Raw genomic sequence first — 25,220 nt, 5'->3', positions numbered from 1 at the left:
TTTCAAAAAAGCTAAAAAAGTGAGAGACAGACAGTAAGATGAAACAATAAAATTACAACAAAATGACATTTCTGTATCCATACAACTTTCACTCAGGATGAGTATCAGTGCAGTAACCAATCAATCAATCTTTCAAAGCCTGCTTGTGGCTATCCATGAGGACCTTATTTCCTTATAACGTCTGATACACCAAGTGATTGACCAAGTCTAGAGAGTTGTAGAAAGCAGTGAATTTATTTATCTATTAGGGTATACATTTGTATTTCTGCATATCATGTAGTATTCTCTATGGCTACAATCACAACATACCATGAAATCAGACATAAATCTGCTATTTGCTGAGTAAAGATAGCATATCTGTGGAGACAACTGATCAAAATATTTTCAGTGCTGCTTAAGTTGGACTTTCTAAATCGTCAGTAAGTTGTCTGTTCCTGTATCGTATCAATATGAATGCTGCATCAGACATGTGACGAAGCCCTCCAAATTATTGTCTGCAACATTGCATGGCAGGCGGAGAGTGAAGTGACAGCCATTTTGTTTGTTTACTACTTTATTGCAAGTTACAATTGATAGTCTAGGAATACTCCAAAACTGATGACAAGTTACAATTGAAAGTCTAGGAATACTCCAAAACTGATGATGATTTAACATGCATATCTCAACATTTGCTGTAAAATATCACTGCAGATATATTATGTTAAACATCACCAGGATGGAGTGATATTGGCATGGGTATAAAATAACATTTAGAAACCAAATGATGTTTTTTCAGTGTGATTTGGTTGCCATTGAAACATTTCATTGATTTCCACAGTACCCAGGACAGGTTGGCAGACTGGGTCTCCTATCTCACTGGACAAGAGAGTGTGAGCTTGGCATTGCTGAAATTCGATATGAACGGAAAGCATTGAATAACTCGGCCAAAAAGTTCCTGATGGTTGTGAATCGGATATCATCAGTGATGGGAAGAGGTGTTTGGAGGGGAATTGATGAACCTGTGACAGCAGTGCATAAACTAAGACTGGAAAGTCTACTTGGGGTGAGTTAGACTTATCATTTCACTCTTGAGTTATCATTTGTTAATAAATTTTAAAATTCACATAAATCACCCATTTGATGGCAGTTCAGTCAAATTATATATGAACCATTCAGAAAATCAATTTTTGATATCTCTTATTTCAGATCATTTCAAAGCAAAACAAATACTCATGTGATGCTGCAATAATTCTACATTAAACTTGACATTCATATTTGATATTTGATAAATGAAAGCAAACTTTCATTAAAATTGTGTGTAGATATTTGTCATATACTGTTCCAGGTTCATATTCATATTGACACAGAGGAACACAAAGGTTTCCTATCAGATACAGTATATCTGACACATGACATGTACATGTCTGTATACAGACAGGCAAGACCAATTCCTAGAAATGTATTTCAATAAATATTATATATCTGTTATACTTTCACAGCTGTCACTTTATCTGAGAGACACTCTTGAAAACATGGCAAACAGAAAGATACGTGAACCTGGTGACTTTGAGTGGAGACGATGCATCAGATGTTACATGACAAATGAAGGTCAGTCTCCAGCAAGAATCTTTACCCCCCACCCCCCAGCAAGAATCTTAAACCCCCCCCCCCCCCATTTTAAATTCTAGCATCAAGAATATTCAACCCCCCTACCCATACTAATATCTACCTTCAAGAACAATATAATTTTTTATGTACTGTAATGTTGTACCAAACTCCCATTTCATAATGTTGATCATTTCCGGTTACCCCATTAACCCTTTGAGTGCCAAAGTCAATTTTTGTTGCCTTTATTGAATATAAGGCCGACAATTTTGTTTTCAGATGCAGACAATTTATTTTCAGATTTTTTCCAATATTTTGATAAAAACTGTAGACAATTGAAAGTTATGTCCGTTTGGTCCAAAATTAGCAAAACTATTACAGAAAAATTCATAAAAATTGGTAAAATGTTACACTAAAATTTTGGAGGGAAAAATTACAGCACTCAAAGGGTTACAATTTTTACTCATATTTAACATGATGTTATGCACAAGAGGTTTTTAAATCACTTTAACATGACTGTACATCTAGTAATTCAAAGGGGCCATTAATCAAATGTTGTATCATTAATCAAATGTGATGGTTTATATTTGATGTTGTTCATACTGTTTCAGATGGAAAAGATCTTCCTCAGATTGTCATTCTTGATGATAAATACACATATGGAGGTGAATTTTATGACACATCATCTGCATTGGTTCTGAATCCAGTCACAGAAAGAGCATTCCTTGCAATGTCAATGGTGAGTGAATCTTTGAAAGGTCAAGGGTCATTTACTTGGTCATATGCCACTATGTCTATGTTCAAACTGAGACATACAACGTTTGGTAAGTTGATAATGCATCAGTTAACCAGAAATATTGGTAGTTTTTAGAAAATCATCAATACCAGATCAAGGAAGCTGCTTTAAAATATATTAAATCTGATTGAAATTTAACAGGTGTTTATATCTTGTGATGTCTGCATACTGTACAATGAGGAGTGTGTCACTGCGTTGAGATTTTACCACACAGCTTTGTTTAATGCATTGGTTTATAATACAGTTTCTTTTATATGTTGGTTTTCATCTTGAAGTTTGACGTTCATGTATGTACTGTCAAATGTTGTAACTCTTAAAAGCTATGATTTATTGACTTGATATCGTTGCCTTGGCAGGCCCTGAACAACTTGAAAGGCAGTGCTATCATTGGAAGTATAGGTGTTGGTAAAACAGAGACAGCTAAGGGACTGGCATTCCTACTTGGCAAGTACATGGCTGTTTTCAGCTGTTCACCAGAAAGTGATGCATCAGGACTGAGTAAGATACTACATGGATTAGCTATGGTAAGAAACATCAACAATATGCAGACAATATGGATTTGCCAGCTTCTTGGAAGAAAAGCATGTGATTCAATTTGCAAACATATTAAATAACTCATCTTTTTAAGTGAAGAGTTAAATCTAAAACAAAAACCATCCTTCAAACATCTTTGAAAAGACATTTCATATAGTGTTAAAGACTGCAATTGTTCACAGACAGGTATCCGTTGATGCTGACTAGCCCATTTTTATACTCTGTGACATTTTGCCGTCCAGTGATACGTTATCGTCCAGTTCCAATAGTAATATCAATTCCTATCCGTTCTACAGAGCCCTAAGAAGGTGATCTCTTTATTGTTTGTTCATACTCAGTTTATACTGTAGCTTTGTATTTTTTGAATAACCATACATTGTAGGCATTGTAGTCTTTCACAAATATCAGGAAAAATTGATAAATCCAATACAGGTATCTTGATGTAATGCTATGGATTTATCAATGATTCAAAGTACACTCACTCAATTTATATTTGTTGTAGGATGGTTGTTGGGGCTGTTTTGATGAATTTCAAAACTTACAGAAAGATGCTTTGGCCATTCTGCTTGATCACATCCATGTCGTAACAGCAGCAATCAAAGCCAAACAGAAATACTGCACTCTAGGAGATGGCGATGATGTAAGTATTAAACATTGCAATATATTCTAAGTAACTATGAAACCTCCATCACAACAGGAAAATAATACTCGTCACAACCCTGAGATGATACCATCTTGCATGCCCACATATATAAACACACACACACATACACACACATACAGACACTCATAGAGACACACAGATCTAAAATTCTTTGCATATGTCTCCAGGCATATGTTCTTTTTCAAATATCTTTGCAAGGAATGAGATCTGGTGCACGATTTAATCCCTTGACCAACAAATAATAGTAAAATTTCATTATCAAACATACTTTAAATTCATAGAGGTTCTCTCTGAAATATGTCAACACTCAATCTATGAAGAAATTCATTATGGTGTCAGAAAATTCTGGCAATCTATGTAGTCAAGGAGTTAAAGTTAGCATATTCTTATTTGGTGTAAATATTTCAACATTGGAATACAACATTATGTACATAAGATAATACAAGTACGACAGATTTATGTTATGATAATACGGCAGGGAAACTTATTAATTTATAGAGTACTATTCAGCATTACAGTTGCATAATCTAATCTTACATTGATTTCATTTACAGGTGATTTTAAAGCCAACAACAGCTTTCTTCATCACGATAAATCCAGAAATTCAAGATAATTACAAGATTCCAACCGATGTCAGTATTCTGTTTCGCAATGTTTCAATAGCTATGCCAGATGTAGCTATGATCTTGAGAGCAAAATGTGCCTCCTATGGCTTCAAGTCTCCCAAAATCTTGGCAGACAGGTTGAAAATTGTCGCCCAACATTGCAAAGATCAAATGTAAGTGAATTCTGAACTTTGCTTTCTAATCTTTTTTTACACATACTGATATGTTCATGCATATACAAATATTATATGTTTCTCACTTATAAGTTTGTAAATTTACCAAATGCTATATGAACTTGTTTATGACAGACAATACTTAAAATTTTTCTGTAAATTTTTTGACTCACTGGTGTTGCATGGTCACAGTTTGGGTAAATTTTTGTTTATTACGTAACACCTTTCTACTCTGTATAGGGGTATATGTCTAACCACACCAACCCTGAACTAAAGTAAATATGTCCAACCAAAATGTCTAAAATGTTAGTGGCCAATTTGAATATTACAATTTTACTATGCTCATCTGTGATATTCAAACTGCTTGATTTTGATTCAACAGTACACTTTTATTTTTACTGACAAAAAAGGTGCAGAATATTTTTCAGGAGGTACAAGCTCTTGCTAACTGCATCATTGACTGAATGTAATTTTCTGCACAGTCTTCTTGATAATTCATATTATTTCTTGCATTCTTTTTTTTTATGGCTTCATTGCATGTGGACTTATCCAGGCCACCGGCAACAGAGAATGTGTTGAGTTTACAAAACTTCCGAGCTGCTCTTATGCGAGCCTCCCTTTTCAAAGAGGACTTAGAACAAGCCCTTCTATCTGGGTAAAAAAAATTCTTCAAATGGCCAATATAATCTTATTTTCTGGCCTGTTCCACAATTCCATATCATGAATATATCCAAATTATTGGTAAATTTCATTATGCGTGATGATAGAGGGTGATCCAGCAATATTTGGTTTGTTTTATAAATTGCAGATAGAAGCGCAGTGCAGCATTGTTTACTAATACCAGTCATTGCTAACTATCTTAGACATTCTAATGGCTGCTATGGATTTGATGTTAATTCTTGATAAGTGCTTGTACTTGGACTTTAACTCAATCTTGTGTTTTTGATTTACTCAGTGTGCGGTTTAGGTTGTATTGAGTGTTCTTAACATACACTTTCTGCTAGTTAACATACACTTTCTGCTAGTTAACACACACTTTCTGCTAGTTAACATACACTTTCTGCTAGTTAACATACACTTTCTGCTAGTTAACTCTGTAAATTTGCTAACACAATCATCAGAATTCTTATCTGAATCTCACCACTCACTCTCTTTTTAGACAATTAACTTTTTAAACTTTTTAACAATACAACTAACTTTTTAAAATATTTTTTGATCATTTTTGGATCTGTATTCAGAAATTTCCTATCATATGCAAATTGAATATGAATCCATAGTCTATTCTTTCTTTTTCATAGGTTTTCTTAGAGCATCTGGCATTATATGTCATTGTTTTCACTCAGCAGTCTTAATTATCTCTCGTTTAAGTTTCAAATTTATATAACTAAACTGCTTTATTTGATAAAATGAGTTTCATGTTAGAAAAATCACTAGACAGTGCTTTACTGGAGCACACTAATATCCTACACTGATCAAACTGCCATCTTTTTAATCTCCAAATAGTTGTGAAAGTATTATCTGACTAAATCTCCTAATGGTCAAACTACCATCTGACTTTGTGCCCTAATGATCAAAATACCATCTGACTTTGTGGCCTGGTGGCCAAAATGTCATCTGACTTTGTGTCCTAATGGCCAAAATGTCATCTGACTTTGTGCCCTAATGGCCAAAATGTCATCTGACTTTGTGTCCTAATGGCCAAAATGTCATCTGACTTTGTGCCCTAGTGGCCAAAATGTCATCTGACTTTGTGCCCTAACAGAAAAGAAATCGTCTGTGCCAGCATAAGTGGTTCAAGCTTTTAAAATGCCTAGAAAACCAAATATGGCATAATGGCACAAGAATACCAACAGTAAAACTTAGTACATGAAATGATTGGGAGGGTGACTTTGGATAACTGCAATTTGAAACAGCCAAGTCTCTTTGAACATACTGGAGTGCTGGTGAATGCAACTTGCAAATCCTAAATGAAAAGTGAGCATATATTGGCAAAAAAATATTTTACCACAAGATATCCGTAATATTGAACCTAACACCTTCATAACAATTCAAAAGTGAATTCTTTTGTAATTCTAGCAAGACCAATTCTAAATTAGGACAAAAACACAGTCACTGTTTAACAATGGTTTCATCCAAGAAAAGTTCACAAAAGCCAATTCATTATGAAATCCAATCAGGAAACTTCATAGCCATAAACTAACAGGACCATCTTACGTAAAGTTATCATTTAAATTTTATAAATCAAAAATAAGAAATCTTATATGTTCAACATGTCTGGGACAATCAAGGTGTTTAAATTATTGTCATGTTATGGATGTTCTTATTTTAATTGTAATTTTTGTGTGAAATTCAAAGATATGTTTAAATTGATTGCCAGCATTCTAGACGTCACTTTCACAGTGGTAACAGTTTAGATGTGGATAACTGAACCATTTTATAGAATATTTGTCACTGTGTATGGATTAGTGTATCATGCTTTCTATCTCCTTATTTTTCACTAAACCATAGATTACTATAATTAGTTGTTCTGGTTTTTGTATGTGATGGAGAATACTTCAGCAAGCTTCTGTACAACGTATTTCATTGTTAAAACATGTTTGTTCTGCCAGGGCTACTGATCAGCAACATAAATTAGGCATGAACACTCTGAGTACAGTGATACAGTTTGCACATCAAAAGAAACGCACTCTACGTGAAGACAGAATGGAGTCCTCAAGATCCAACAGCCAAGCCTCTATGATGAATCCACAATTAAGTAAGTTTTAAACTGGATATGTGACAGTCAATATATTTATCTTTGAATGTAGATGGGTACCCTCCATAAATTTACTATTTCCATGTCAGCCCACCAAAGAAAACCTGAATAAGTTGGCTTTTATACCCAAGTAACATTGTTGACATCACACTTTCCTATGGCATACCTCATTTTTGGACACAGTGTAGGTATGCATGTGTATATGTGTCTCTGTGTTTATGTATGAGGTGTATTATTTGCTACATCAAGTTTGTACCTAGAATACATTGACCTACTGTATAATTAGAAGGGTTTCGTTTATTTTCAACTGCGGTACATTACGTTTGTCATGCATTTCTCTTGACACACACTGCCCACTTATAAGTCTAACTTTGATCCTTAATATCGAATGTTTTCCTTTTGTGTTTAGCTCCAACACCCACTACAAATGATCCTTAATATCTATTATATTCTTTTCGTTTTTAGCGCCAACACCCACCACAAAAACTTTGATCCTTAATATCTGATACTTTCCTTTCGTTTTTAGCTCCAACACCCACTACAAAGACACATGACAAGGCAGCATTGAAAAGAGCTGGAATACAGAACCCTCTATCACCTGCTGCAAAAGCTGAACATGCATTAGTTGCTCAGTGTCTCCTTGATGTTATTGGACCAAGGCTTAAACCAGATGTAAGTGTTTGTCTTCCAACAGTTTCAAAGTTCCTGTTTTACGTGTAATTATATCACAGCTATGTAGACACCAGTGAATTTCGTGATGTCATTCTGTCAGATTATTTCTGATAATTATCAGTGATAATCTGAGAGGATATGACTGTGTTATTAGAGTGGGACATTGGAAAGTACTGACAGCAGATTTCATGTCAGATTACTTTCATCTTCAAAGGAGTGATACCAATAAAGTTAAAGTTATGACCAACACAAGTATACAGACATGGGCTAAGTTAGCAAAGTGCACTTCTGTTTCACATATACATGTAGTTGCATTTGAGGAGATAGGTGTTATTTTCACTGTTATTTACTTTCTTTGTTTTGTGGTTTTATCTTTACAGGCTTTTCACATCTTAACCCACGTTGTAAAAGATGTCTTTGCGGGACTTGGAGAACCTCCGACACCGATGTCAGGAAGAGCTCGAAAAGAACAAATTGATGTGGAACAAGCCATCATTCAAAAGGCACAAGATAATGGACTAGTACCTCATGCACCATGGGTCAATAAAGCTATGCAAGTCTATGCTGTGTCTAAAGTCAGCCATGGTATGTGATTTGCCATAGAAAGATTCTGCCAAGTAGCCATTATTAGGAATACTTAATCTACTAAGTCTACTATCAGCACGTTTTACTGACATAAATTAAGACTTAACAAACAATAACATCCACAAATTTATCATTTATATCTAAATGTTTTTATGAAAGAACAAAACTGTTAAATTTTGGTATTTACAGTTCCTGTTGGAGTGTTGTCCTTGTGATAGAGTTGGGACTGAATGAAAAAATATTAAGTTGAAGAATTGAATAAGAATACAAAATGACACATGTATCGTTGAGAGGAAGATATCAAAAAAGAGAAAGAAAATTGGTTTTTAACCCTTTCAGGCCTGAGTAACTTACCACAGCAACCTCTATATAGGGGTTTAGGCCTTAGAGGGTTAATCTCCTTCACATTGTTTGTGAAATTCTGGAATTGTAGCTGTCAGATGAAGAGATGTGTAACTTTTCTACACGAATCTCAGAATAAAATAAGATCCATAGTTGACTATTCTGTTAGTCCTCCAACTCTTATTCCATCGGATGAACAATTTATCATTGAGTGTGGACCCAAAGATGCTAAAAGAGTGAAGTATTTGTACATTCTATAAGTTTCTTGATTTGTTGCTTCAAGTATTGATGTATTGATTTGACAGGAATCATTGTAGCTGGTCCTCCAGGGAGTGGAAAATCTGCCTGCATACAAACCTTAGTAGATGCATTGTCTGGGATGTCACCTCTCCCACCGTCATCTCGTCAATCTAGGACTAGCTCATCAGCATTGCCTCAGATGACTCACAAACTGCAGAGAATCAATCCATTGGTTGTTGATGACCTGTCACTTATGTTTGGAAGTCTCAATCAAAATCATGACTGGGTAGATGGTGTCTTTACAGCCGCCTGGAGGAAAGCAAACAGGGTATGACATTTTGCATGATCATTGTTACACACTTAGAATATGCCAATGTGATTTTACCATTACCATTTTCAGTATGAGTGGTAAGTTAACCATCATCAATATAGGTTGTAACTCCAACCCTTATACGGTAAATACAGGACATCTACCAAACCACAGTTGATATTGGGCATCAGTCCACTATTGTCGACATAGGACATCAGCCCAACTATTGCATTATAAGATGTCTGCCAAATTATTGTCAATATGGGACTGTCAATGTAAAACATCAGCCCAACCACTGTCAATGTAAAACATCAGCCCAGCCACTGTCAATGTAAAACATCAGCCAACCACTGTCAATATAAAACATCAGCCCACCACTGTCAATATAAAACATCAGCCCAACCACTGTCAGTGTAGAACATCAGCCCAACCACTGCCAATGTAAAACATCAGCCCAACCACTGTCAATGTAAAACATCAGCCCAACCACTGTCAATGTAAAACATCAGCCCAACCACTGTCAATGTAAAACATCAGCCCAACCACTGTCAATATAAAACATCAGCCAAGCCACTGTCAATATAAACCATCAGCCCAACCACTGTCAATATAAAATGTCAGTCCAACCTCTGTCAATATAAAACATCAGCCAACCACTGTCAATATAAAACATCAGCCAACCACTGCCAATATAAAACATCAGCCCAACCACTGTCAATGTAAAACATCAGCCCAACCACTGTCAATGTAAAACATCAGCCCAACCACTGTCAATGTAAAACATCAGCCCAACCACTGTCAATGTAAAACATCAGCCCAAACATTGTAAATAATATTGGACATCAGCCCAACCACTGTCAATGTAAAACATCAGCCCAACCACTGTCAATGTAAAACATCAGCCCAACCACTGTCAATGTAAAACATCAGCCCAACCACTGTCAATGTAAAACATCAGCCCAACCACTGTCAATATAAAACAACACCCCAACCACTGTCAATATAAAACAACACCCCAACCACTGTCAATGTAAAACATCAGCCCAACCACTGTCAATGTAAAACATCAGCCCAACCACTGTCAATGTAAAACATCAGCCCAAACATTGTAAATAGTATTGGACATCAGCCCAACCACTACCAATGTAAAACATCAGCCCAACCACTGTCAATATAGAACATCAGGCCAACCATTGTCGATATGAGATAATCTTTAACTTTGTGATTGTTATTCTTTAACATTATTTTATGCACTGGTTAATTTTGCCATTAAGGTAGAATGCACCTCAGGGACAGATACTAGTAGTTGGACTAAAACTTTTACAATTTTTTTCTGATATACCACTTGTGTGGGGTTCGTTTTAAAGCTCGTGATGTAAGAAAAATTTTCATCAGCTTAGTTTTTTTGAAAGTCGACTATTGTACTTTTCTCCATAGAGTTAACACAGAGATGACTGCCATTTTGATATCGGTAAATCTTGGGTGATTTGTTTCTCTGGTACCAAAATTTGCACGGTGACCCCTGATTTTTATTCTTGATATTGAAAGGGAATGGCTGAAAGATCCCTTGAGGAAAGTTTGAGCAAAAGTTTAAGTCTTTCATTTTCGGGGAGCATACTACGTTAAATAAGTATTCTTGATCATGACATATTCTTTCTTTGGTTTCAACTGGTCACACCCAAATGCTAATCGATTGTCTATGTGAAATTCTTTCCAACATCTCCCCATTTTTAATAACATTTCATTTCAAAGTATGTTTCTTTTATTAAGACTCAAACAAAATCTGGAGATTTAGAAATCAGAAAAGAATGTAAACTTAGTTTTTAAACAAAAATTGTTTTTAATATTCACATTTGATTTGATTTTCAGAACGTTAGCAATACATGGCTGTGTATGGATGGTCCTCTCAGTACAAGCTGGATTGATAATTTCAACAGTGTATTGGACAACAGCAGAACACTTCATCTACGTAATGGAGACCGTCTCTTCCTCTCTCACAATGTCAGATTGTTATTTGAGACAAGTAATCTAAGTGATGCATCCCCTGCTTCAGTAGCAAGAGCTGTAAGTACTTTTCTAGCAGTCTAGTCCAATGCCTAGATACCTTGTTTTACAACGGTGTGGAATTTTAAAAGGCAAGCAAATTCAAACTGCATAAGAAATGTCATGATTACTCATGGAAACTAATCTTTTCACCACAAAACCCATGATGCCAAACAAGCCAAGGACAAACTCATGATGATTTTGTCATGTCTCTTCAATCTTTGAGACTTTCTCTCAGACATGACCAGACCAAGTCTTTGGTATAATGGCATTTATTTTACCACTTATTAACAGAATTGTGTGGGTAAACCTTACCAGAGTTCATGCATCATTGTATTGGATTTTCCCTTGGCATATGAAATAATAATATTAAATTGAATATCAACAGGGTTTCCAAAGTATTTATACTCATGCAATAACTTTGATGGAAATACTGTGGCTTACGCATGAAGTTGAATTTATTAAAAATTAAATGGCCAAGAGGTAGATATATGAGCAATTTTTTGTATTGCAGGGTATTGTGTTCCTGGACAAAGAAGTATTAGGATGGCGGCCCATTGCTGAAGCTTGGCTTGAGAATAGAAGTGATCAGGAAGTCCATGTAAGAATGCTTTGATCCAAATCTCAATTGCCTTTTAACAGTGTAGATCATATACAATATGCAGACTTAATAATCAATTATGGTAACCGAAGTAGGGGTTAAGGTGGTTGGAAAGGCTAGAGCGTCAGTTATAAATTTCAACAAAACTATTAAATATAAAAGTAGTCAACATTCTCTGTGGAATAAAAAAAACTAGACATTTGGGCACAAAGGCATTGCAGAGTTATAGCCTGTTAAAACTTCTGAAAAACTGACCAAATAAGAAGAAGTTGGGGAGTCCTTAGTGTATTAACTATGGTAGAGGCCCCTAGCTTTTAATAAAATGTTTGAAAAGGGAAAGTCATTATTTGCTGTTTTTCAGGAAAGTTTGACAAGGCGGTGCTGGCATTCAGAGTGAGTGACTGCTATTGTTAATGCATTTTTACATTCTTTGAGTGTCAAAGAGGTGTCAAAAGTGAGATTAACCAAAAAAAATGCTCTATGACTTCAAAAGTGGGGTGCAAATATGGCTTGTTTTCAACATTTTTGACAGAATAACAGTTTTCCTACATAATTGTATACCAATTTAATCCAACTTTGAAATGAGATATGGACATGGAATTTTTACAGCCTATTAACAAGGTTACAGATAAGATTTGTACGGCACAATTTTCCTGTATTGAAGTACTTTTTGAAAAATCACATTTTGAAATTTGAAAGAATTTTTAATAATTTTTTGATATATAAACCCATGTAAAACATTAAAACAAATCTTATTTTCAAATCCTGCCGTACGAATCTTACAATAAATAGTGTCAACATATTTATAACTAATTTGGTAATATTAATACTATCCAATTATTATTAAATTCAAATATGTAAAAAAAATATGAAAAATTAAATTTTAATATTTACTGGTGTCATATTTCAAAATTATGGCTGCAAATATACAATTTTTATATTCTTTGGAGAAAATATTAACTAAGGGAGTTATCCTGAAAATTTGAACTAAATATCTTGATTCTAACACTTGAACTTGACATTAACTCTGAGAAAAGAATTGGTGCAAAAATAGCCTTTCCAACCACCTTAATTTGGTTGCAATATAGTTGCCATTATTGAGTTTGTAGATATTTTCAGTATGGTGACAATAGTAAATCTTAGCTGACTATCATGCATTGAAATTTTCCATTGCACATGATGATCACAAAGTTACCAAAAATGACACCCCATGCTGCACTCTCCTTATTCATTTTTACAAGACTATGTAATAACACATTTATTTTCACCGTAACTGACTTGCTCACCTCATTTTCTGACTTTTTCATTAATCTGAATATTAGACAGCTTAAGATATTTTATGTTTTATGATTATTTCTTACAAGAGTTGACATTGTTTGTTATTGTGATACAGACCTATCCCCATGCATGTGGTGAAGGTTTCCAAAGAAATACTGACTCAAATAAGAAGAAATGAGAAAATCAGTATCAATGTCAAATACTGGCACAAACTTTGTCTTTTAGCAGTTATTTTAACATGCGGTCAACTGAAATAAATCATCAGAAAAAAAATGTGGTCTTTGACAAGAATCCTTGAAGTTTCATCTGATGTTAACTACATTTAAATAATGGATAAAATACACATTGGTCATACCAGAAGTCAAACCAGGGTCTTCAACAGTGATGACAAAATTCACCTTTTCTTTGCGTATTTCTTTTTTTACAAAGTTCATAAGTATTGCAGATTTAAATCCTATGCTTTCTTTGCTTCCATGTTTTTCCATCATTAATTTTTTTAGCACATGAAGTTTGTGAAAGGAGTAAGTACATGAAATGTCTCCCTCTAGAGGCCAACTCTTTATGTGCATTACTAGTGCATATCACAATCTTCTAACCGTTCCCTCCTCTAACTATGGTAAACCTTTTTTTAGAGTGTAACTAATACATGTTTTTTCACTCAATCCTATGAATAATTGCATAGTCTTTGTTATGAATCAATTATGGGTTGTATAGGATGACGTAACAAAAATCTCTTAGTCCCCCAATGAATCGTATTGACAATAGCACCGACGAATACCTCTCTATTTGATTAATTTGCCCTTTCACAAAATTATTCTACCATCCCCCTCCACATGGCATCTTTTTTTGTCTGGAAGAGGCCTGTAACTGTCCCACTAAAATATCTGCTGCCCAAGATGGAACTCTTGCCATGGATATCTTAACCCTTTCACCCCCAGTTCCCTGTATACAGGTCCAACTTTACCATAGAAAACAATGGATTTGGGACAAACCATGGTGGTGAAAGGGTTAAACAAAGGTCAAATGTACAAATCCTTGATAATCAAAATTTAAAAATAAATTCTTTTTGCAGAATGCATTTACTAGCATTGTTCTGAACTGTCTCAGACAGTGTTTGCAAATGTGACGTGTCAAACAACCAAAGCAGTAGTCTTTGAACTTTCAAAATAAACAGGAGATTATTGCCTAAAATTGCCTAAAGTTTGTATACCGATCCTTTTTCTGAGAATAAAGTACATTTGATGGTGTTTGATGAAAAGCTTGCATCACATTGTCATACGCATTGATATTTGTTAGAAAATTAAACTTACTACCATTCTAAGTTTCAGTGATCAGCCATGAGTCTATGTTTCAGAATTTTGTGTATACCTCTTTGTAATAATTCACATATATGATATCGTGTCATTACAAAATGACATTTAAAGAGAGAGCAAAACTAGGAAAGGTTTACAAAGACATGAAAAACTTCATTTACAGAGAGAGAACTTAGAAAAAGCATAAAAAGGTGAAATTCATTGACTGTTTTAGCTTGATTTAGAGGAACTCTGTCTCTCAACTTTTATGTTGTAGAATGTTCATTGATGGTATATGCTACCAATGACAATTTAAATCCAAGTATCTAGTTATCAGGCCAGATATAGGATGACTTAAATTTTGTGGCAGAGGATTTTGCACTGGCACTATACCTTTTTTTAACTTTGTCAAAGTCACCAAGAAATTCTGTGCTAGCTGTGAGGCACAGCACTATTGCTAAAGTCATAATGTTATTATTATAAAACAAAGTAACTAAGTCCTTAGTAATTGACCCTTCATGATTCTTGATAATGATTTGTAACTCTTTCAAGAGTGAGTGAAAAATTATTTGTATGAAAGCTAAAACAAAAATGTTCAGGTTATGTTTGACTTTATAATAACCTAAGATTCTTATCCAAAGAGTTAGTAAAGAACAAACAAACCAATACATTAACACAGACAAACTGCCTCCATCTCATTCAAAGTATATCCTATGTACTACCTGTATCTGTAACACTAATAATACATTACAGTGATTGCTGTGTGGTACTAATACAAAAATTTCTTCTAGGAATATACCAACTAATCTTAAACCTGTGATGTTTAGTCTCATCCAGAATGTTCCAGGAATCTACTCTCTAAAAATGAGAGTTTACTGGTTAATGATTGCTATGACACATTGTAGAGAGTAAAACCTTGAAACACTGTGAGACTGAATTTATATACAATATTGATGGCAGCTAGGTTTTGTTCTGTGTCTGTTTTTGAATTCTCCGTAAAACTGCGTTTAGCAAAGCCATACATGTAAGCATTACGGGAAACCTCCATTAACTTAGGAATACCCGACTTCCCTAGAGGATCAATTTCACAGACCTGCCTTTCCTACAATGGCACTACAAAGCACCAGCTGGATTAGATAAACATAACAATGGGACATTCACACCTTGGGATTAAAAGTCTTCTGTTTGTCACCCGAGTTGGTCAGGCAAGGACTCGGGTTTCAGGTACCATGCAAGTTAATGCAGTCGTCCCCTAATGGTCATTGACACACTTATCGAATAAATCAAAGTTGCTGATTTTAAATCTGTAATCAGAAAGAATGGAGTTATCCTACATCAACAGATGTAGCACTTGTATGATGTAGTTTGATTTATGGACAATTGATCAATATTTGGTCACCATTAATATTATAGTAGTTTGCACACCAGTTTGCAACTGATTGGAAACTTAATAATGCTTATTTTAAGCACAAGTGTGTCACTTGACTCCACATGTCTCTTATGTATTGACCATGTAGGAGAAACGGTTTGACAATGGATTGTTGTAAAAATAAACAATTTGATGCAAAAAGCCAGCATCAGACCTCATCTAATAATTATTATGAAGCTTCAATTTAGGAATTACTTTGATTTGACGCCCAACTATAATTTTATCAATGAATCTGTCAAATATAATGCATGTTTCATTCACTAATACTTATGATGCTGTAAAGGACAGAGCTCAGCAATGGTTGAAGGGCTTTTTCAATGGTTATGGGTTATAGTGTGTTCAATTTCAAACCAACACAAGTTCAACATTGGTTCAAGGGTTTTGTAAGTGGTTGTGGGTGATAGCGTGAAGAATTTCAAACCAACACAAGTTCAGCATTGGTTCAAGGGTTTTTTAAGTGGTTGTTGGTGATAGTGTGTACAATTTCAAACCAATACAAGTTCCAGTGCAGCATCTTTGGTGATGCACTTATGACAGTTGTGGAAGTACCAAATTTGGCTACATTATCTGACCAAATATTGCTATTACTTTATTAAATGTGAAATTTGTTATTCCGTACATCAACAGCAACATTTTCAATGGTACATATCTGTGACAAATTCCTAAATAAAGTTGACTCCAACATTGTTGCCTCGAAAGGTGGATTGATAATAGGCTGACTGTTCAAATAACAAGGAAAGACTCAGCCATTGTGTACTATCTGCATCACAATTTATTAATTTTTCCTCATTTTGCAGAGTTTGCAGAGAGCTTTCAATAAAACAATGGATGCTGTTGTCAACTTTGTTCTCTATGAAACAAGGTGAGCTTGCAAATGTCTCCAACAGCTTCCTTTCCACAATTTAAGACTATTGTTTGGGTACTTTGATGCCAAAGTATTGATAATCATAGAAGTCGTCTCCTTATTCCATTCTAAGCGTGCTGTATTTTTAAGCAGAATAAGAGAAAAATGTTTGTTAAAGCAAATGATGAATGAATGAGACTGGCTCTTCATCAAATGTGATGAATGCTTCTTGTAGTCTGTGAAATGTTATCAAAGAGACTTGCAGTTGATGAATTGCGATGAATGAAATGTGAATGCAGTATGATAGAGGTTTGCATGTTGATTGCCCATTGAATATTCAGCTGTAAAGACTGAATGTCTACCACTGTTTAATACTCCTGTAAGCTGAAGTAGTGTGTTTTGATGTGTGTGAAAACTGGGCGGCAATAAATGACAGCTAGGATTCACGGCTGTTTTCTATTGAATACAAGTATATTTGACATTAACTTTATGCTGTCTGACACTTATGATTTGTTAGACTTACTTCCAATTGCTGCAAAGTTTTCTTAATGTGTTACAAAGTTGTAGTTTTGGATGGACATTTACCCTATGCAATGTTTTTATCCCTCTATCACTTCTCACGATGTCGTTTAAGCTATTTTTACAAGTTTTGTGCTTTTCAATCCTGAGGGAGGACTTACAAATTTGGCGCCATGCATGTGTGAATCTTTGTATATAACGTCCATGCAGATATCTTAGACATGGCAGAACTGATTTCTTTTAAACTTGGAACAAGGATAATATACTATGGCATGTATAATGCATGTCAATCGATTTTACTGTATTATCCAATATGGCTATCTGCTGGCCATTTCTTTTCAATTTTCTTCATGTCTAAAGACATTATGTTGATATATCTGGATTGATTTCATTCAAAGTTGGCACAAGGACAACACACTATGACTTAAATATGCACACCATGGATATGATATTATATGGCCACCATGAGGCCATATTAAATTTTTATGTCAAGAGGTATTACTTTAACATACCTCACTGATTTAATTCTTAGAAGCTTTGCACAAGGAAAATACACTATGATTAACATATGCATGAGAAAAAAATTTTATGATACAAGACAATATAATGGGGAATTCTCAGAATTCCATGATGAATCTGAATCTTTATAGGTTATTTTTGATATACCGGTAGTGGATCAACTTAACCCTTTGAGTGCTGCAATTTTCCAACCAATATTTTAGTGCAACGTTTTAACAAATTTTATGAATTTTTCTGTAATGTTTTGGATAATTTTGGACCAAATGGAAATCACATTTCTTTGGCTACAGTTCTTTATCAAAATTTTTGGCAAAAATCTGAAAAATATTAACAGAGGTATATTCTGTAAAGGTGACAAAAATTGACTTTGGCGCTCAAAGGGTTAAGCAAATATGAGGAAACCTAAACACTGTTAAAGGGTGTGGATTCACAAGAATGTCATATGGCAAGATGCACCCTACCATGAATAAAGACTCCAGTACACTTGTTATAGTTCCAGTCATTAATGGAATAAGCAATTAAAGATAGTATCAACTTAAGCCACCACACAAACAAAATAAACAATTAGTAAATTTTACAAATTTTATGAAAGACACGTTCACTTCTTGCCAAATCTACACATCAGACGGAGCCTGTTGATCACCAATTTATTTACTCACCCTTGTTGAACACATACCAATTGATATGAGATATATCAATTAATATTTTAAATCAACTTGTCAATAAATATGTAACATAAACATGACTACTGCCTACTATTTACATCTGATCAACCTACAAACACGCCGTTTGAATATTTGGGGACTGTGTCATCAACGATGACCTGTTTAATTTAAAGAGTGGATGAACTCCACCAGTACCCTCTATAATGTAAACAATACTTTATAGTCACAGAAACTTTTACCAATTCTATTTATTGATTGCAGGCCAAAGATCAAGCTTGGTGAAGTTGACATGTTTAAGTCATGCCTTGGATTGCTAGCTGCCATGTTGAATGAACGAGAACAGTTAGAAATTGGAGGTGAACTTCACACAGAGAGATTATTTTTGTTCTGTCTCATCTGGACGTTTGGTGGTCTTCTTGAAGGAAATGATAGAAAGCACTTCAGTGATCATCTACGTACCTTGACATCAGCGTAAGGCAATTTTTTGTTGTCTTCCAACTTTTTCACAGTCAAATACTGAACAGCTGTTGTTTTTTATTATGATGATACTAATTGTGTAGTTCAGATGCCAAAATGTTAAAGCTAGAAGTCTGTGATCACAATGGAGTGTAATGATGGTTCTTGATGAAGTCATTCCATTTTCTATCACTCTGCTATTATTTCATTGTAACCTTTTTGTGCCACGGTTTTTCAGTTGTAACCACACCATTTCAATCAGTTAGACTTTGTCAGGCTGTGATGATATTATTCAATTGTCTGACATCTCTGTTAACTCCACATACTTGTGGCTGGCTAATATCTTTTACATGAAGACAGTGTAACCATTGCATGTAGGCATTCTTATCTCAAGTAAGTGCTTGAATTTTAATAGAGGATGGAATATGTTGATGATGTACAAAGTATTAACTATTAAGTCAGGTAGATGTGACTAGCAACACCACTGACATATTTCATTTTTTTGACCTTTTCTGGAACAGTTTGCCAGACTATGATACGGATATCTCAGTCTATGATTACTATGTTGATGAATCTGGTGAATGGGATCCATGGGTTTCTAAAGTACCAGACAGTGCTTACACAGACACTCATGATCTCCTGGGTGAAGTCTTTGTTGATACCATCGACACGGTAAAGTCTAGTCTCAGCTGTCTCTTTGTCAGCATTTAACCTTTTGAGTTCTGTATTTCTTCACACCAAAATTTAAGTACAATATTTTACCAATTTTTATAAATTTTTCTGTAATTATTTGGATAATTCTGGACCAAATGTACATTACATTTTATCTGCTACAGTTTTTATCAAAATTTTGGCAGACATACAAAAAAAATTGACAGAGGTATATTTTATCAAGGCAACGAAAATCGACTTTGGTGCTCAAAGGGTTAAACATTCTTAAAATCAATAACGCAAAGTCTGATGATGATTGAGAGCAAAGTGATGTGAAATTTTTTGTAATAATATTCTATTGATGGTTTGTGATCCATATTGGCGATAAGTACAGAGCTGATACTGTCGTTATTGTAATGCAGCGACAATGGTGATAATGAGAAGAGTTATTTGATGAGAGAGAGAGAGAGAGGGGGAGAGAGAGAGAGAGAGAGGGGGGAAGGAGGGAGGGGGAGGGAGGGAGGGAGAGAGAGAGTGTTTGTGTGTGTGTGTGTGTGTGTGTGTAAGTCTGTTCATATTAAAGAAATGGAAAGTTCTGTAAAATGCAGTTTCATTTTGATTTTAATGAAAACCAACTGCATTTTTTCTATTTTCATCACACAGATTCGTACAAGAATGTTGATGGAGTTTGCCAGTATCTCTGCAATGAATGTTCTGCTGATTGGACCACCAGGATGTGGCAAAACTTCTCTTATCAATGATTTCCTTGATCAGCAAGGTATTTTTACCATTCATGTATTCTCTCTGAAGATGTCTTTGTTGACCTTAGATCAGTGTACATGTGTATAGCTTGTCATCTTATACATCAGTGATCCCAGTTATTGTTTCATTATTTGTGCATCATATCTATCAAGAAATCTCTTCAAGTTTATTTTCAAAGCTGTTTTGATACTACACAAAGGAATTACCCTTATCTTTGATCATAAATTTTAGATTAAAAGCAGAAAACATCTCGTATCAAATAATTGTTAAATGCACAAAACAGTGCCGCATGTGGAAGTTTTCACATAATTCTAATAGATTTGGCATCTTGTTGTTTCTATATCCTCTGATTGTGACTGACAACCAGATCCTACTAAACATGTGACCAAAAGAGTTGTATTTTCTGGAGCATCCAAAGCAACCCAGTTTCAACAATTTATTGAAGCCAACATTCATCATAGACAAGGTAAGGTACCCATCCATTGGTAAGTTAAGGCAGATTAGATTCTGTGGTTTATGACTGGATACTTGCATGCATTCTTTGAAGTTGGAGATTATTGTGAATTTTTCATGAAAATGCCATGCTTCAATAAACCAGTGTTTATTTTGTACTTGTTCATACTTATATTGATAATTGTGATATTATTTGATGATCAATTGTATCACTAAAGGAACCATAGAAAGAACTGACTTTACATAAATATGAGGTGAAACTACCATATCTATCCCTGCCATCACTCAGTTCATGTTCATCTATCCCTGCCATCACTCAGTTCATGTACATCTATCCCTGCCATCACTCAGTTCATGTACATCTATCCCTGCCATCACTCAGTTCATGTACATCTATCCCTGCCATCACTCAGTTCATGTACATCTATCCCTGCCATCACTCAGTTCATGTACATCTATCCCTGCCATCACTCAGTTCATGTACATCTATCCCTGCCATCACTCAGTTCATGTACATCTATCCCTGCCATCACTCAGTTCATGTACATCCATCCCTGCCATCACTCAGTCATGTACATCCATACCTGCCATCACTCAGTTCATGTACATCCATCCCTGCCATCACTCAGTTCATGTACATCCATCCCTGCCATCACTCAGTTCATGTACATCTATCCCTGCCATCACTCAGTTCATGTACATCTATCCCTGCCATCACTCAGTTCATGTACATCTATCCCTGCCATCACTCAGTTCATGTACATCCATCCCTGCCATCACTCAGTTCATGTACATCCATACCTGCCATCACTCAGTTCATGTACATCTATCCCTGCCATCACTCAGTTCATGTACATCTATCCCTGCCATCACTCAGTTCATGTACATCTATCCCTGCCATCACTCAGTTCATGTACATCTATCCCTGCCATCACTCAGTTCATGTACATCTATCCCTGCCATCACTCAGTTCATGTACATCTATCCCTGCCATCACTCAGTTCATGTACATCTATCCCTGCCATCACTCAGTTCATGTACATCCTCCCTGCCATCACTCAGTTCATGTACATCCATCCCTGCCATCACTCAGTCATGTACATCCATCCCTGCCATCACTCAGTTCATGTACATCCATCCCTGCCATCACTCAGTTCATGTACATCCATCCCTGCCATCACTCAGTTCATGTTCTTTGTATGCACATTGGTTTTTGCTTTCAATGGGGTGTACTTGGAAGTGTAAATGCAAATTATGTACACGTAGATACACAACTTGTAAGATTTCAAGTGGTCAGATGAACCATTTAAGGAAATTTAAGTGATTGGGGGTTAGTATTATGTTAGATAGATATATCACAGCTACAGAGAAGATTTTCCTATTTTTCTACAAAAGTTATGGTGCAAATTTAGGGTTAAAGTGCATGTAAACGACCATGATGTTGGGCTGCTTGTTTCAACAAAGTTTTATCTTAATGTTGTTTATCACATTAATTGTATATTTTTGCAGGATTTGTGTATGGTGCCCGGGACAACAAACGTCTACAGATCTTCATTGATGATCTTAACCTTCCAAATCCTGATGAACATGGTACACAGCGAAGCCTTGAACTGCTTAGACAAATGGTTGATGACAAACTTTTGGTAACATTAAAGAAACCATTTGAGTGGAGGACTCTACAAGGCTTGGTAATATTGTCTGCTATGACAATGCATGAATTCCCAAGCACCTCAACACAGAAATTACCAGATAGACTCATTGTAAGTAATATATCTTTCAGCTATATTTTAAAAATATTATTCAGGTATTCAAATTTTCTTATGGTTTATAACACACTTCTTTGTTTCTGAGAGCTTCAAGGTTTGTAAATCATACATTCATTGAATTTATAGAATGCTTTAAATGTATCTTTGTGTTTCAAAGATTAAAATTGAAATGTAACAAAACACATTTTGTTCCTCTTAACAAGCTTTTCTCCTTTTTATCTTCAGCGACACTTTGCAATCTTCAATCTTCCTGAAGCAAAAGACAGTGCTCTGGAATCGATTGTGACAGCTATCCTTGAAGGCAACATGACTAGGAATGATACAACTGGTCTGGTACAGGAGTTACATGAAGCTATTGTTAAAGCATCTTGTAAGATCTTGGCAACAGTACAAGATGTCCTTAGACCAACACCAATGATTGGACGCTATCATTACATGTTTACTTTGAAAGATCTTACCGTTGCATTCCAGGTAATTTTTTCTTTCGTATATTGTATACAATTATTTTTATAAAAGCTATTCAGAAACAAATAGCATTATGTCGCTGATGATTTTGTACCATGTTAAAGTGACAATAGTTCCCTACAAATTATAGAATTGACTTTTGTATTTTCTTTTCACAGTGTCTGACAAGATTGTCTGAAGAAGCCAGAGCAGATGAGAACATGGTGATATCACTATGGAGACATGAAATCAAACACATTATGCAAGACAGATTGTGTCGAACTGCTGATATCAACTGGTTTGAACAAAATCTTGCAGAAATCATCTCAGAGGTAAAGTGATATATTGGACCATATTTCTAAACTGTATAAATTTATTTATGATCCATATTCTTCTTCACATAGTGATTATGTCTTTGACACCAATGTGAAAATAGAGATTGTGTTTGATGCATTTCATATGAAAAATTGATTTTTTTGAGATAGCTATTTCTTTGGACTTCATATTATTGACTAAATGTTGCTCTTTTTTTTGCAGTATTTCCCACAAGTTTTTGTCTCTCTCACATTGCAGTATTTCCCACAAGTTTATGTCTCTCTCTCATTTTTTTAACAGTATTTCCCACAAGTTTCAGAAGGACAGGCCTTGACAGAATATTTTGTGACATTTCCCACAGAACCAAGAGCATTCCAAAGGCCAGTGACATCCATTTCACAGAAAACTGTCAAGGTATCAACTTTTGATAAAAATCAACTTTTGATGAAAATTATGGAATTTTGTTTGATTGACAGCTTGTTGTTGAGTACCTAGGTAATACCTGCAGCGGTATTCTTGTAAAGTAATCACATCTCTGTAATGATATATTTTGATCACAGCATATGATTTCCTCTTTGCTGAAATTTTGAGTCGTAAGTTCAGCCTTCGTCAGCAGTTTGATGATGTCAAGAGTTGATCAAGTTCTAATTGAGCAGACACAAAATTTATCAATCATTGCCACTTTTTTGCAAAGTGCATATGGACCTGAAATTTAAATCAGAGTTGGTATAGGGGTAGGGAACAGACCCAGTTTAGATGAGTTGGTATAGGGAACAGACCCAGTTTAGATGAGTTGGTGTAGGGGTAGGGAACAGACCCAGTTTAGATGAGTTGGTAGGGATAGGGAACGGACCCAGTTTAGATGAGTTGGTATAGGGGTAGGGAACAGACCCAGTTTAGATGAGTTGGTATAGGGGTAGGGAACAGACCCAGTTTAGATGAGTTGGTATAGGGGTAGGGAACAGACCCAGTTTAGATGAGTTGGTATAGGGGTAGGGAACAGACCCAGTTTAGATGAGTTGGTATAGGGGTAGGGAACAGACCCAGTTTAGATGAGTTGGTATAGGGGTAGGGAACAGACCCAGTTTAGATGAGTTGGTATAGGGGTAGGGAACAGACCCAGTTTAGATGAGTTGGTGTAGGGATAGGGAACAGACCCAGTTTAGATGAGTTGGTATAGGGATAGGGAACAGACCCAGTTTAGATGAGTTGGTATAGGGGTAGGGAACAGACCCAGTTTAGATGAGTTGGTATAGGGGTAGGGAACAGACCCAGTTTAGATGAGTTGGTGTAGGGGTAGGGAACAGACCCAGTTTAGATGAGTTGGTGTAGGGGTAGGGAACAGACCCAGTTTAGATGAGTTGGTGTAGGGGTAGGGAACAGACCCAGTTTAGATGAGTTGGTGTAGGGGTAGGGAACAGACCCAGTTTAGATGAGTTGGTATAGGGGTAGGGAAGAGACCCAGTTTAGATGAGTTGGTATAGGGGTAGGGAACAGACCCAGTTTAGATGAGTTGGTGTAGGGGTAGGGAACAGACCCAGTTTAGATGAGTTGGTGTAGGGGTAGGGAACAGACCCAGTTCAGATGAGTTGGTATAGGGTAGGGAACAGACCCAGTTTAGATGAGTTGGTGTAGGGGTAGGGAACAGACCCAGTTTAGATGAGTTGGTATAGGGGTAGGGAACAGACCCAGTTTAGATGAGTTGGTGTAGGGGTAGGGAACAGACCCAGTTCAGATGAGTTGGTGTAGGGGTAGGGAACAGACCCAGTTTAGATGAGTTGGTATAGGGGTAGGGAACAGACCCAGTTCAGATGAGTTGGTGTAGGGGTAGGGAACAGACCCAGTTTAGATGAGTTGGTGTAGGGAACAGACCCAGTTTAGATGAGTTGGTGTAGGGGTAGGGAACAGACCCAGTTCAGATGA

At 35.7% G+C, this 25,220-nt stretch overlaps 1 protein-coding gene across 16 annotated transcripts in view; it reads left to right on the top strand.

Annotated features, from left to right (window-relative positions):
• LOC139142609 (dynein axonemal heavy chain 5-like) overlaps nucleotides 1–25,220 on the top strand; it is a 133,054-nt gene that overhangs the window by 34,552 nt on the left and 73,282 nt on the right. For 12 of the 16 annotated variants that reach the window (XM_070712616.1, XM_070712609.1, XM_070712605.1 and 9 more), the window contains exons 29-51: nucleotides 818–1,042; nucleotides 1,479–1,587; nucleotides 2,196–2,323; nucleotides 2,737–2,904; nucleotides 3,417–3,554; nucleotides 4,133–4,356; nucleotides 4,910–5,011; nucleotides 6,966–7,111; nucleotides 7,638–7,783; nucleotides 8,164–8,368; nucleotides 9,016–9,278; nucleotides 11,130–11,324; nucleotides 11,818–11,904; nucleotides 13,683–13,703; nucleotides 16,701–16,765; nucleotides 18,712–18,921; nucleotides 19,428–19,578; nucleotides 20,221–20,335; nucleotides 20,687–20,785; nucleotides 22,282–22,532; nucleotides 22,764–23,009; nucleotides 23,162–23,314; nucleotides 23,598–23,711. In XM_070712616.1, the coding sequence (XP_070568717.1) occupies nucleotides 818–1,042; nucleotides 1,479–1,587; nucleotides 2,196–2,323; nucleotides 2,737–2,904; nucleotides 3,417–3,554; nucleotides 4,133–4,356; nucleotides 4,910–5,011; nucleotides 6,966–7,111; nucleotides 7,638–7,783; nucleotides 8,164–8,368; nucleotides 9,016–9,278; nucleotides 11,130–11,324; nucleotides 11,818–11,904; nucleotides 13,683–13,703; nucleotides 16,701–16,765; nucleotides 18,712–18,921; nucleotides 19,428–19,578; nucleotides 20,221–20,335; nucleotides 20,687–20,785; nucleotides 22,282–22,532; nucleotides 22,764–23,009; nucleotides 23,162–23,314; nucleotides 23,598–23,711 (3,561 nt within the window). The remainder of the gene's footprint in view (nucleotides 1–817; nucleotides 1,043–1,478; nucleotides 1,588–2,195; nucleotides 2,324–2,736; nucleotides 2,905–3,416; nucleotides 3,555–4,132; nucleotides 4,357–4,909; nucleotides 5,012–6,965; nucleotides 7,112–7,637; nucleotides 7,784–8,163; nucleotides 8,369–9,015; nucleotides 9,279–11,129; nucleotides 11,325–11,817; nucleotides 11,905–13,682; nucleotides 13,704–16,700; nucleotides 16,766–18,711; nucleotides 18,922–19,427; nucleotides 19,579–20,220; nucleotides 20,336–20,686; nucleotides 20,786–22,281; nucleotides 22,533–22,763; nucleotides 23,010–23,161; nucleotides 23,315–23,597; nucleotides 23,712–25,220) is intronic. The other 4 variants (XM_070712608.1, XM_070712604.1, XM_070712613.1 and 1 more) reach the window with 3 other exon arrangements.

This window comes from Ptychodera flava, chromosome 10, assembly GCF_041260155.1.
Source record: "Ptychodera flava strain L36383 chromosome 10, AS_Pfla_20210202, whole genome shotgun sequence".
Lineage (NCBI taxonomy): Eukaryota > Metazoa > Hemichordata > Enteropneusta > Ptychoderidae > Ptychodera > Ptychodera flava.
The sequence above is the reverse complement of the archived record's forward strand: the minus strand, read 5'-3'. Positions and strand labels throughout refer to the sequence as shown.